At 42.1% G+C, this 14,505-nt stretch overlaps 1 protein-coding gene across 1 annotated transcript; it reads right to left on the reverse strand.

Annotated features, from left to right (window-relative positions):
* Positions 1-14,054: 14,054 nt before the first annotated feature.
* LOC125374753 (early nodulin-75-like) lies at positions 14,055-14,465 on the reverse strand. The gene has a single exon (XM_048386162.1). It carries the CDS (start codon positions 14,463-14,465, stop codon positions 14,055-14,057), a length of 411 nt encoding a protein of 136 aa, XP_048242119.1.
* Positions 14,466-14,505: the final 40 nt, after the last annotated feature.

A 14,505-nucleotide genomic window follows, 5' to 3' on the forward strand; every position in this document is an offset into this window, starting at 1 on the left:
TATTGCTGGAATATTGCTAAAAGCGGCGTAAACCCATTGTCACTCACTCACTCATGAAGGATTCAGAAAAATGTTTAATCAAAGGTTGATTAGTAATAATTAGACTATGCCTACACCACTGCCTTCGAAAGCAGATATATTCTAATATATTTAGAAACCTTTTGATGCAGTGAAATGCGTACACGTCGCTCCATAATGCATGGAAGCTTGGAGAAGTGGGCTTCTTCCCGCTCGACCTCCGCCATTCTGCCGTACCCTCAAACAATCTCACTGAATATTTTTAAACGTACTTGGAGTCTCACGGTAATATTGACTAATGTACCCTATTTGAGACACACTAACGGAACAAGATATTCATCTTCGATAGCATGTACAGTTTGCTGATGATTGGAATCACAATATCTAGAATTGTTTGGCTTGTGTTGGGTCCGACTTGGCCCGGGCTGTCCAAATCAATTTTTAACACACAGACAGATGTATCATCAAATGTGTTTATATCTACCTATATACAAAGTTATAATGTCACAGTACATCGCACTGAAAGAAAACTGATCCGTGGGCTACACGCTGAGATCGGTGAGAGAAACCTTCTCATGAAAGAAAACACACAGTCAAGATGCTGACTTTTCTACGAGGACACGCGGTATGTGGTCATAATTATCAGTTTATTACATTGTTAAGATGCATTTTGGTTCAAACTCAATTAAATGAGAAAAAATATACGTTTGTGGATATTTGAGTTCTGCCTAGATATGTAAGTTTCGTTTTAATATTCTGGAATCCATTTTTAGTATTACCCGTTGGCCCCGCCCGACCCGACTTTTTGGCAATCCCCATTTCTGGTGTCCCCCGCCGTGGTATTGCTGGAATATTGCTAAAAGCGGCGTAAAAACATACTCACTCACTACAGCTCTGAAGCTTTAAGATGGTTATGTGGCCTTCTTCTTACCTGAAAGGGTAGTAGGTGATTGTCGACATACACTATTATTTATAGACAGTCGGTAGTTGTCCATGACACGATCTGTATATACTAATTTTAAAGTAGCATCTGATATCATTCGTGTCAAATCTAAAAGGCTACATAGGATGCATCTTAAATGTATCCTAAACAGTGTAAGGTCTCTCTAATAATAAGTTAACAGACACTAGTCTTCCACTTTAGTTTTTTTTATCTAATCATAATTATCATATCAGGTTTATGTCAAACTTCGTCGCATGAAAAGAATAAGATACAACTGTGTACATCCATATACAATACACATAAATTATATATCTTTTGGAACTTCTTTTCGAGAACACAATATATGTTTTGCATTTCATTATATAAGAAATCTGTATGTATGTTTTTACATAACATATACAAGTGTACAATCAACAGTGTCCTGTCATGTTTCCCCATTACCCGGTACTGTCAGTAGTCACCATCCCGAGCTCATCCCCCTTTCACTGTATTTTGTTTTCAACTGAAGAAGATCTTCAACACCTTATATAACTGGGCATCATCTGTTAAACGTCAGCTTTATTCACATGGCTATGGTAATACTAGTATATGGATAGAACAAGACACGGATATACTATAGGTGCTTTTACTTAGACCTTGAAAGATACACACTTTCTGAACAGACATTGTTCGCTGTCATTATCCAATAAACTATCAAGTCATTCCCTCTTATACAGTTTCTGGAGAAAGCAGAAAGCAATAATTATTAAATGTAACACTAAAATATTTAGAATAGCATTTGGAGTGATCTCAACCTAGGTCCAAGTCGCTCTGGAGTGATCTCAACCTAGGTCCAAGTCGCTCTGGAGTGATCTCAACCTAGGTCCAAGTCGCTGTGGGGTGATCTCAACCTAGGTCCAAGTCGCTCTGGAGTGATCTCAACCTATGTCCAGGTCGCTCTGTAGTGATCTCAACCTAGGTCCAAGTCGCTGTGGGGTGATCTCAACCTTGGCCCAAGTCGCTCTGGAGTGATCTCAACCTAGGTCCAAGTCGCTCTGGAATAATTTGGGCCGTCGATTGAGCACCTCCCACACCCATTATTGATGGTGGCTGAGATGAAAATGGTTATTCGATGGTGATGTATTTGATACGGCTGTAGTAGCTGTGTTTTGGACCTAAAGTTGCAGTGTTTCGGTGACTGTTTCCAAGCTACCAGCGTTTTGATAACGTTTGTAATTTTGGCGTCAAATATCAAGTGTATATTTTCTTTTGCCCGGTAGTGTATTTGTTCGGTTTGGTTTAAAGGTTTGCTGAAACATTCTTAAAAGGCTTTTTACTGACATTTGATACCGTATGAGTTCTTTATATAGAAGAAGGAACATTGCTGAAGCAATAGGATGATAAGAACCCTTTAAAAATAATTGTTATTGATATTCTGGTGAAGCGAAATAAGGGAACGCCTAAAGTTTCCTATATATCATGAATATAATAAGGATTTAAGCATGCGCATAATGGCTTATATATTGTATTCATTTTATAACAGTGTTATGCATTTCATTATTTATGAATTAGTATATATGAAATATAAAAGTGATATTCACTTCGTTATATGGCTGAAATATTAACGTTTAAAATCAAATTCATTTCACTCACTAACTCACAGTCTAAAGTGGGAATCTGATGATGAGGTGATCTGATAAACTGTGATAAGACCCCCAGAGATGATATGTTACAGATGTAAAGCATAGCCATGTTATCTCAAAGTGCAACGACTAAGTGGCGTAACGGCAAAGTGCAGAAATAGCCTCACCGTGATCTGATGACCCCAGGGCTTCTTCAGATAATGTGTCGCTCATTCGGATATAGTTATCATTAAATCTGAGCACTGGAAGATTACAGTCATTATACTACCCTGCAATTAAGTACATGGCGGTAAGTAGGGTAAGGTGAGGTGAAATGGGGTTTAACGTCGCGTTAAAGCTTATTTCACATATATAGCGACGAGCATGCACACGTGTGTGTGTGTGTGTGTGCGTGCGCGCGAGCGTGTGTGTGTGTGTGTGTGCGTGCGTGCGTGCGTGTGTGCGTGCGTGCGTGCGTGTGTGTGTGTGTGTGTGTGTGTGTGTTTGTGGCTGCTTGTACTTGTCGTTGTGTTTAAGAGGTCGCCTTCTGCCTAAGCAATTTCGGCCGACCTGTCCCTCTTTGGGACTCATGTGTGTGAGTAGGGTACACATATCTATTGTGAGTTTGGTATTCACATTATTTCTGTTTTTGTATTGATAAGATTTCTATTTTCGTATATTGATATAATTTCATTTTTATCCTTGACTACTCTGTTTATATACGGTCGAGTAGCTGTCCATCTCTCAGAAATAGAGTTAGTCTGGCCGTCGCTATTGCATCACTTGGCTTTAGGAGATTTATGACAGCTAGTGGATCTAACTGCAATTCTTGTTTTAACCTAGTCCGGGCCGGGGTCTGTACTTGTCCGGACGAATGTCGACTTTATAGTGCTAGCCTACTATAAAGAACATGCGTAGTTGAACGTGGATACCCCCACTGTGATACAATATACTGACCATAAACCGACCAGTCCTTGTTTTATCTCTAATGCCGAGCACCTGGCAGGGTAACAACAAGTATCATCTTTTGAGGTCTTTTGGTATGACGCGACCGGGGATCGAACCGCCCACCTTCCACTCTCCGGGCAAGCGCTCTATAATCTAGACCAATTAAGCGGTCAATTTCCAGGCTAAGTAAATTATGCTGTCCAGTGTTTCATTCTTGAAGTATCAGGCCACTGGCTCACAGAACAGAACAGAACAGAGTTTATTCTCAAAAACACACAATAGTGGCACAGAGAACACACATGACGAAGTATAATACCATTGTACAACGAATGTAGCACAATACAACCAATTTGGAGTTAAAATATAATATGCATTATATATACATACTTTATACAATATATACATTCATATTTGCATACACTATATACATCATATTTGCATACATACCTGCGTAAATAATTACATATTGAGGTACTATCTTGATATGTAGTGGCATGTAGATCACTCAATGTAGCAGTGCGAGTCCATTCTTTATATATTTACATAACTTTGTAAGAAGAGGTTTGAAACCACAATTCATTAAGTAGTTGTATTTATGCACAGTAGGATACTTACAAAAGTAGCCTGGTAAAAGGGTTGTTCTAAGGTTGAGTAATTCATTACACCTAAATAAAAAATGAAATTCGTCGCCAACAGCGGCATTACATAGAGTACAATATCTGTTTATACGTGGTATTCCGTGCCATCTTCCTATTTCTATCGGCAACTTGTGATTTGTTGTTCTAAAACGCGTTAGCCAAATGCGTAGATTTTGTGGGAGAATTAAAAGATATGGTTCTAAAGTGGGTTCGCTTTTGAATAGTTTATAATAATCTGCCTTAGAGGAATTTTGAATATAAGCTTGCCAAGATTGTTTATACTAATCTGTTAATACTATTTTCACTTGTTGTTTGACTCACTGGACATCTGGTACAGCTTGTGATATCCACAAGTAATGCAGTCCAGTTTCTTGCAGGATTTGTTTTATCATATTCAATAGAGGAAATTGTACCTTTTCAGATTTAGATGACAGGGATTGCATTATTGAGTACATGATTTGTGGTAGCGGTTTTGGGGAAAGTAGGATTTTACACCAGAACGAAATGATTCTTACTTTGATGTTAATTATTATAGGGTATCTGCCGAGCTCACCATATACCATATAATCTGGGGTTGACTGCTTAATTTTTTAATATATATTTACAGTATTTCAGATGAACCTTTTCCAATATATTAAGCTTTTCAAACCCCCAGATTTCGCATCCATATAATAGTATAGGGAGAACTAATTGATCAAACAATTTCAGTTGACAGTCTGATGGGACATCTAGTTGCCTTATAAATTTGAAAACAGAGAGCATTACCCGACTGGCCTGATCACTAAGTGCCTTAAGTGCTTTACAAAATCTCCCATTCCCTGAAAATAGAACCCCTAGGTAGACATATTCTTTCACTATTTCTATCTTTGATCCTTGTAATGTAAATTCAAAGTGTTTCCTGACATATCCCTTTGAAAATATTATTATCTTTGTTTTATTCAGGTTAACGTTGAGTTTCCATGTGTTACAATAATCTCCAAATACGTCCAAGGCATTCTGCAAATCTACGGCAGTTTCTGACAACAGAACTGTATCGTCCGCATACAAAAGTGAAAAAAGTTTCAAATAAACACCAATCTCGTTTTCTGTATAGCCATTTACAAAATCCAAGCCCTTTATATTATTTTCAAACAAATATGATTCTAGATCATTTATGTATAGTGCAAATAAGAAAGGTGACAAGCTTTCTCCTTGACGGACGCCTATGTTACATTGAAAAATGGGGTAATATCATTATTATACTTAACGCATGACTTGATATTTTGGTACATATTGTATATCAATCTGAAACACCTTCCAGTAACATTACTTTCAATCATTTTAAACCCAAGTCCATTTCTCCAAACAGTATCAAAAGCTTTACTGAAATCAATAAATGCACAAAATATCCTTTTGGCGGATGCTTGGTAGATATCAATTAGCGATTTTAGTACATAGATATGATCTAATGTGCAGTGGTTCTTTCTGAAGCCTGCTTGCGATTCACCAATTAAACCAATGGTGTCTGAAAAAGCTTGTAGCCTATTGTTTATTACAGAGGTGAATAGCTTACCCAAGCAGCTTACTTGTGAGATGCCCCGGTAATTCTCAAGCTCGCTCGGGTTCCCTTTGTTCTTATAGATTGGCTTGATACAGCCGAGAAGCCAAGAATCTTAGATAACTCCATGATCAAATATAACATTAAAGAGTCTAACATAAACTGGCATTAACATGTGAATTGTACTTTTAATATATTCATTTACAATTCCATCAAGTCCGCAGGCTCTATTTGATTTAAGATTATTGACAGCTGACAGTATTTCATGTTCAGTTATAGCATCATCTAGTAAATCATTATCATGCATATCGCTAAGGTTAAAATCATTACAATCATCAGTCGGATGATCATTCATACTTTTAAAGTGTTCGAACAATTTGTCAATATTAATATCGTTTTCACTTGATTTAGGATTAAATGATTTCAAAATTTTCCAGAAGGTTTTGGGGTCTTTGTTTTTTGTATCTTTAGGTTTTGCACTACAGTTTTGTTTGTATGCTTGTTGTGATTTTCTGAGTAATTTACTGTATGATTTAGCGGCTTTCAGAAAATGCTGTTTGTTGAATTCAATCTTGTTTCGGCTATAACGTTGTTCATGTTTATGGTATGGCTTACGAGCAGCTCTACAATTACTATCGAACCAAGGTTTGGAAACTTTATTTCGCTGTTTTCTACTTGGATTAGATGCAAAGCCGAACGTATTGCCCGCTGATAACATGATTTCATCACGTAATAACTGTGTCATATGATTAATACCTTCTTTCAGGTTGGCGTGTGTTATCTCATCAATGTTATTACATAATGTTTGTATAAAGTCGTTATTCAACTGAGAACAAAATTCATTTCGCAACCTGGGATCCCATTGTCTCGGGCGTTTGTTGTCCAAACCTTGGTTACGATACGGTACATGTAAACTGTTGGTTACATCATGCGTGAGCTTAGGCGCAAAACGTAAACAGATTTCTTAACGGCAATGTACATCTGAAAAGACAGGGTCGAAATCTTTTAAAGTGAAATTCATTATAAAAGGGAAAACATCAGCCGTAGCCAAGCAGTAGTCGACTACATTCGAATCTTTACAAGTAAATGACCCAATTCCTTTATCTAAACCTACCCTTCCGTTAACTATAAACAAATTATCATTTCTACAGATATCAAGTAGCTTGTATCCATATGAATTCATGCAGTTGTCCATAAAGTTTCTATCAACGTCAAAACCATTATCGCAGAGTAAATGAACTTTGCACTAACCATATCGCTGTCTATGTCATAAGCATTGATTAAAGTGTCATTAAGTTCAACATAATCCGATCGGGTTTTAGTTCTAGCATTAAAGTCTCCCATAACTAGTATATGGGGGGTAATATTATTCATATCAATCAAATCGCGTTCTAACTCATTAAAATGTCCTACAGACGAGTATCGGCTGGACTCGGGAGGTACATGTATATACACACATCCAATTATTACATCTTGATTAACTGTAAGACAATCAGATGAGATGCGACACCACAGAGCTACGTCATTTGATTTATCTAGGATTTTAGTGTAATTGGACAGATAATTTTTACAAGCTATTGCAATTCCACCCGATACTCGTTTTCTACCATTGTTACATCTGTTATTACTGTATACAGTAAATCCTGGTATGTCAATGATATCTAAGTCGCATAATTTAGTCCCTGTTAAACAGATTAGATCAAATGTGTCGATATACTTACAAAAGTTTGACAGCCGTGAAGTAAGACCACATACGTTAAGAGAAAGACATTTAAAGGAACGGTGAGACACATGAAATTTACAATGTCCAGCATGCTCTCTATTGTCCTATGCTGTATCCATAGGGTTGGGTTTAGCTCTAGTTTTCATCATTTCTTCTAATCTGTGCGGTCTCCTGAGTATCTCACTCTTAGAGTTGTGTACAGGTTTTCCAGGCACATATAGCTGATTGTTGATATAAAGTTTATCAACTGTGAGCGCTGTCCTGTCACCAGCATGATAGGCGGTTCTACGCACTGGGTGCAGTAGTTTCCGTCGCTGTTCTATCTCCTTTGGAAACTGTTCATTGATGTAATAGCTCGTCCCTTTTAGTTTTTTATATGATGATTGTCTCACAGTTTCCCTGTCCTTGTAGAGCTGGAATTTGGCCACGATTGGTCTCAGTCTCGCTGATCTGCTGTCAGTGCGGGGTGCACCCATCCTGTGAACTCTCACAAATTTTATTTCCTTTGTAATTCAAAGCTTCTCGTGGATAAACGACTTCAGCAGGGTCTCAGTATCCTCAACCTTCTCTTCTTTAAGGCCAACAAACACAAGGTTATCACGCATGGACCTGGCCTGTACATCGAGCACCATTTCCATGAGGTCGTCCACCTGATGATTCGGACCTTTACTGTTGAGGTCAGCTATCTGTTTTTTCAGCTTTTGATTTACATCGCTGAATTGCTGCTCCTGAAAACTTGCAGCCTCCTCCATTTTTCCGGTGGTTTCCCTGAGCACTTTCACTTCATCTTCAATACTGACCATCCTGGCGGTCAGTTTTGTCAGGTTTGCTTCCAATTTGGCCTCCAGTTTGCCGAATCTCTCTTCCATAACTCTGAAGTGGCTAAATATCTCGTCTCCCCAAGATGGACGGACGGAGGGTGGAGAGTTAACCATTTGAGCTGTCGGTCCCTGTGGTGTATAAGAGGTTATTGGCGTTAGAGTGAACTGGCCATATCCTTGAGTATACACATATTGTGGACCAGGTGTAGAGGCACCGTGGTTCATCGCCATATCGTATATTGCGTCCACGGGTAAAATCTCCTTTTCGTATCTCTTTTTCACATTACCCTCCGTAGAAGTTGGGCTGTTGTCGCTCTTCTTGCGTTTATTGCCTTTACCCTTTGGCTTGGGCATTACATAACCATCTAGCGTGTGCAGGTAAGAGCTCTCAAAAAACACGTCCTCTCTCCACGGAACATATACCTATATTGTATGAAGTTGTATATCTGTATATAAATAGAAATATAACATAATCCGATTGCACCACTGAGTGATTTAAGGTGATCGATGCTCATGATATCAATCACTGGATTGTTTGGCCCAGACTCGATTATTTACAGACCGCCGTCATATAGCTGGAATATTGCTGAGTGCGGCGTAAAACAACAAACCAACCACCCAACAACAAGTCGTATTAGGGGTGTCACACGCTACGCACAGTTTTGCGGTTAGTGATCGCAGTTGAAATAGCGTCTCAACTGTACAAATTTCGACTGTGGTACATTAATGTATTGACAGTTTGATGACAATTATTCAGTAGGTTTGGTAGGTGTGGTGGTATACATAGTTTGTATTGTGTATGTCCTAAGTGGCATGACATTCAAGTAAATGTGTCTCAATTCCGGTAAATTGTGTGGTTACATTTTGTCCAAATGTAGACACTGAACACAGAGTCGAATTAAATTGATATATATTTCCACGTGGACCAACTTGACTTTGAACACATATTGTAAAACAAGTGTGAGCTGTACTGTAATTGCTCGGGAACTTGACTCAGACTCGAAGCCCTGAACTCTCCTGGACTATAAGCTGTGCAAGAACAAGTGTTATAAAAGTGTCTTCATTTTTCTCAATTCCTTATTTAAAAGAGTGTGTGATTCGCCCTGTTTGTTTGTTGTTTAACGCCGCACTCGGCAATATTCCAGCTATATGACGGCGGTCTGTAAATAATCAAGTCTGGGCCAGGCAATACAGTGATTGACATCATGAGCATCGATCCACGCAATTGGAATACGATGACATGCATCAAACAAGTCAGCGAGCCTGACCACCGATCCCATTAGTCGCTTCTCACGACAAGCAATATCGCCTTTTACGGTAAGCATGGGTTGCTGAAGACCTATTCTACCCCGGATCTTCACGGGTGTGTGATTCGCCCTGACGAAATGGATACGCCCTTATTGTAATACTAAGTTTAAACAGAATGATAAAAGTATTGCGCTGACCATAGACGCCTGACGGGTACCGCGGTCAACATAAGAATCCATTTGTTAAACCAATGCCCGAGCTCATGTTTTTACTGGAAACGTTTTATGACAGTTATGTGGAGGTCATTTCTAAATTTGACGCTTCCGTGACAAAATGTTGTCCGACGCAAATCCCTATTTTGACTTGTAACATGTTATTACTGTTATCCTTTTACTTGTTTGTTTCTTTAATAATCACATACATGTACAACTAATAAAATGTTTCTGTGAAAGTGTACCAGTCTTCAACATAGGTGTCAATGCTGAACATGATCAAACATGTGTTCGTTTGTTTGTTTATTAGCAACTATCCCGCGATATGACGGCGGGCTTCGAATAATCTAGTCTGGTCCAGACAATCCAGTGATTGACATCATGAGCATCGATCTACGAAATTGGGATACGATGTGTGCATCAAACAAGTCAGTGACCACCCGAACCCGTTAGTCGCCTCTTACAACAATCAATATCGCCTTTTACGGTAAGCATGGGTTGCTGAAGACCAGTTGTACCCGAATCTTCACGGGTTCGCCTATCATGACTTGGACAGGTATGGCCTTATCATCCATGTCTACGAAGTGGTAAACGTCTGAGACCTGCATCACTTCGGGCTATCCTCCCACATCAAGCTGACACGCCGTGATATAACTGGAATACTGTTCAAAGCGCGGTTAAACTCATCTCACTCACTTACTAACAAGCAAATGTACGTATGTTCATGAAACCTTATCTCACCTACCATAAAAAAATCAGCTTCTGATTGGTTAAGGAGCGAACAATAGTTTCCTTGCAGACCGCTCATGTATCCCGCTGAGAAATCAATCGGACAACATCTTAGATAACTTGCTTAGCTCGCATAAGTATCGCTGAGCTAGAATGAACCGATGTTTATCGAAAAGCATTGAGTAAAGGGAAGTAACTCGGGTTGTTTGTGTCGTCAGCTAGCTGTCAAAATGGCTAAAAACTTCGTACACAAATTCCAGGTCCGTATCGATGAATGTCTGTGAGATAAATGTGTTGTGAACCGCTCCCTCGGTTTGTTGGTTTGTTGTTTAACGCCGCACTCCATTCCAGCTATATGTATATGTAAATAATCGAGTCTGGACCAGACAATCCAGTGATTAATATCATGAGCATCGATCCACGCAATTGGGAACGATGACATGCATCAACCAAGTCAGCGAGCCTGACCACCCGACCCCATTAGTCGCCTCTTACGATAAGCATAGTCACCTTTTACGGCAAGCATGGGTTGCTGAAGACCTATTTTACCCCGAATCTTCACGGGTCGCTCCCTCGGGGCATATGGAGTGTGTTCCTTGTGTGGAAGCGCGTGTACCCGGGGCCTTCACACCGTATACACCTCGAGATCGGCTGACAACTAATAATAGTTATAGCTGCTTCTGTATTCCTTGGATTTAAAGGTGAGATGAAATTGGTTTAACGTCGCGTCCAAGATTATTGCACTTATATAGCGACGTGCATGCACGTGTGTGTGTGTGTGTGTGGCTGCTTGTACTAGAACGGACTGATGCCGATTTATAGTGCTAGCCCACTGAGATACCATGCCGCAGTTTAACATGAATACCCCACTCAGACACAGTATACTGACTCCGAGCCGACCAGTCCTTGCTTTAACCCCTTAATGCCGAGCGCCAGACAGGGTAACAACAAGTACCATCTTTTAACGTCTTTTGGCATGACGCGGCCGGGGATCGAACCCCGGACCTTCCGCTCTCCGGGCGGACGCTCTACCGCTAGACCACGGAGGGGGTTTGGATTTAAAACACATGTATATGATACTGTGTCTACATACACAGGGTTTGTGTTACAGATGCTTACCGGGCTGGTTGAAAAATATACAAAACTAATCGGTGTTGAGATGTCGTGAACTATGTTTTGGTTACGCCCTAGAAACATGAACGATCCGTGTGTGGCGACAAATATGTCAGATCAGTGAGACGAGTGACGTGTAGGACGGGGCACCTGCAAAGTGGAAGAACCAGGCTCGATTTCCCACTCTAGTAAGTATGTATTCGTGTTATTCCGGAGCAAACCGAATAGCGACTCGTGTCCCTCTCGTTGCCGTTGTTGCGACTGGCAAACGGGCATAGCTATAAGAATTGTCAACTCATTTCGTGATGATTCACATATATTCCCCAATGTCGTATATATTCCAGGTGCTATTGAAAACATACAGTATTATACGGTATGCTTGAACATATTCACTGTATCTTGGTTATAGTTTGTAATGCAAGACATATGACAAATCAAAAAAATTTCCTGAGGGATTCTTTGACCGAAGTACTTGAAGTCATCCGCGCATTCTGATTGGTTTGTCGTATATTCGCACATGACATTCATCGATAGGGGGGGGCGAGTTTTCTTGCAGGTTACGGAAAGGGGTGTGTGTAAAGACCAATGGCCGTGCGGGCCTGCTAAAATAGGTCACACCAGTCATCCACTCACTCAGTGTTCTGGGTCCCTCCACGCGCGGTTATACAAAGCGGACGTACAATGTCTGGCCGGTGCGTGTCTTGAGCTCTTTGTGTGGTGCACAATATTCAAGCTGAATGACGGTGGTGTTGACCAGACAATCCAGTGATTGACAAAATCACAACAGTCGCCTCTTTCGACAAGGTTTGCTTAAGACCTATTCTACACCGGTCACCTAACCTCACCATCCAGCTCACTAGGTCGGGGCATGTGTCGGCATATCCAGCTGACTAGGTCGTGACATGTATCGGCATATCCAGCTGACTATGTCGGTGCATGTGTCGGTATATCCAGCTCACTATGTCGGGGCATGTATCGGCATATCCAGCTGACTATGTCGGTGCATGTGTCGGTATATCCAGCTCACTAGGTCGGGGCATGTATCGGCATATCCAGCTGACTATGTCGGTGCATGTGTCGGTATATCCAGCTCACTAGGTCGGGGCATGTATCGGCATATCCAGCTGACTATGTCGGGGCATGTATCGGCATATCCAGCTGACTAGGTCGGGGCATGTATCGGCATATCCAGCTGACTATGTCGGTGCATGTGTCGGTATATCCAGCTGACTATGTCGGGACATGTATCGGCATATCCAGCTGACTAGGTCGGTGCATGTGTCGGTATATCCAGCTGACTAGGTCGGGGCATGTATCGGCATATCCAGCTGACTAGGTCGGGGCATGTATCGGCATATCCAGCTGACTAGGTCGGGGCATGTATCGGCATATCCACCTCAATAGGTTCGGGGCATGTATCGGCATATCCAGCTGACTAGGTCGGGGCATGTATCAGCATATCCAGCTTACTAGGTCGGGGCATGTATCGGCTTATCCAGTTCACTAGGTCGGGGCATGTATCGGCATATGCAGCTCACTAGGTTGGGGCATGTATCGGCATATCCAGCTCACTAGGTTGGGGCATGTATCGGCATATCCAGCTCACTACGTTGGGGCATGTATCGGCATATCCAGCTCACTAGGTTGGGGCATGTATCGACATATCCAGCTCACTAGGTCGGGGCATGTATCGGCATATCCAGCTCACTAGGTCGGGGCATGTATCGGCATATCCAGCTGACTAGGTCGGGGCATGTATCGGCATATCCAGCTCACTAGGCCGGGGCATGTATCGACATATCCAGCTGACTAGGTCGGGGCATGTATCGCCATATCAAGCTCACTAGGTCGGGGCATGTATCGGCATATCCAGCTCACTAGGTTGGGGCATGTATCGGCATATCCAGCTGACTAGGCCGGGGCATGTATCGGCATATCCAGCTCACTAGGTCGGGGCATGTATCGCCATATCAAGCTCACTAGGTCGGGGCATGTATCGGCATATCAAGCTCACTAGGCCGGGGCATGTATCGGCATATCCAGCTCACTAGGTCGGGGCATGTATCGGCATATCCAGCTCACTAGGTCGGGGAATGTATCGCCATATCAAGCTCACTAGGTCGGGGCATGTATCGGCATATCCAGCTCACTAGGTTGGGGCATGTATCGGCATATCCAGCTCACTAGGCCGGGGCATGTATCGGCATATCCAGCTCACTAGGTCGGGGCATGTATCGGCATATCCAGCTCACTAGGTCGGGGAATGTATCGCCATATCAAGCTCACTAGGTCGGGGCATGTATCGGCATATCCAGCTCACTAGGTTGGGGCATGTATCGGCATATCCAGCTCACTAGGCCGGGGCATGTATCGGCATATCCAGCTCACTAGGTCGGGGCATGTATCGCCATATCCAGCTCACTAGGTTGGGGCATGTGTCGGTATATCCAGCTCACTAGGTCGGGGCATGTATCGGCATATCCAGCTCACTAGGTCGGGGCATGTATCGGCATATCCAGCTCACTAGGTCGGGGCATGTATCGGCATATCCAGCTCACTAGGTCGGTCATGTATCGGCATATGCAGCTCACTAGGTCGGACATGTATCGGCAGATCCAGCTCACTAGGTCGGACATGTATCGGCAGATCCAGCTCACTAGGTCGGTCATGTATCGGCATATCCAGCTCACTAGGTCGGTCATGTATCGGCATATGCAGCTCACTAGGTCGGACATGTATCGGCAGATCCAGCTCACTAGGTCGGACATGTATCGGCAGATCCAGCTCACTAGGTCGGACATGTATCGGCATATCCAGCTCACTAGGTCGGTCATGTATCGGCATATGCAGCTCACTAGGTCGGACATGTATCGGCAGATCCAGCTCACTAGGTCGGACATGTATCGGCAGATCCAGCTCACTAGGTCGGGGCATGTATCGGCATATCCAGCTCACGAGGCCGGGGTTTGTATCG

Source organism: Haliotis rufescens, unplaced genomic scaffold (assembly GCF_023055435.1).
Source record: "Haliotis rufescens isolate VD_foot unplaced genomic scaffold, xgHalRufe1.0.p SCAF_10, whole genome shotgun sequence".
NCBI lineage: Eukaryota > Metazoa > Mollusca > Gastropoda > Lepetellida > Haliotidae > Haliotis > Haliotis rufescens.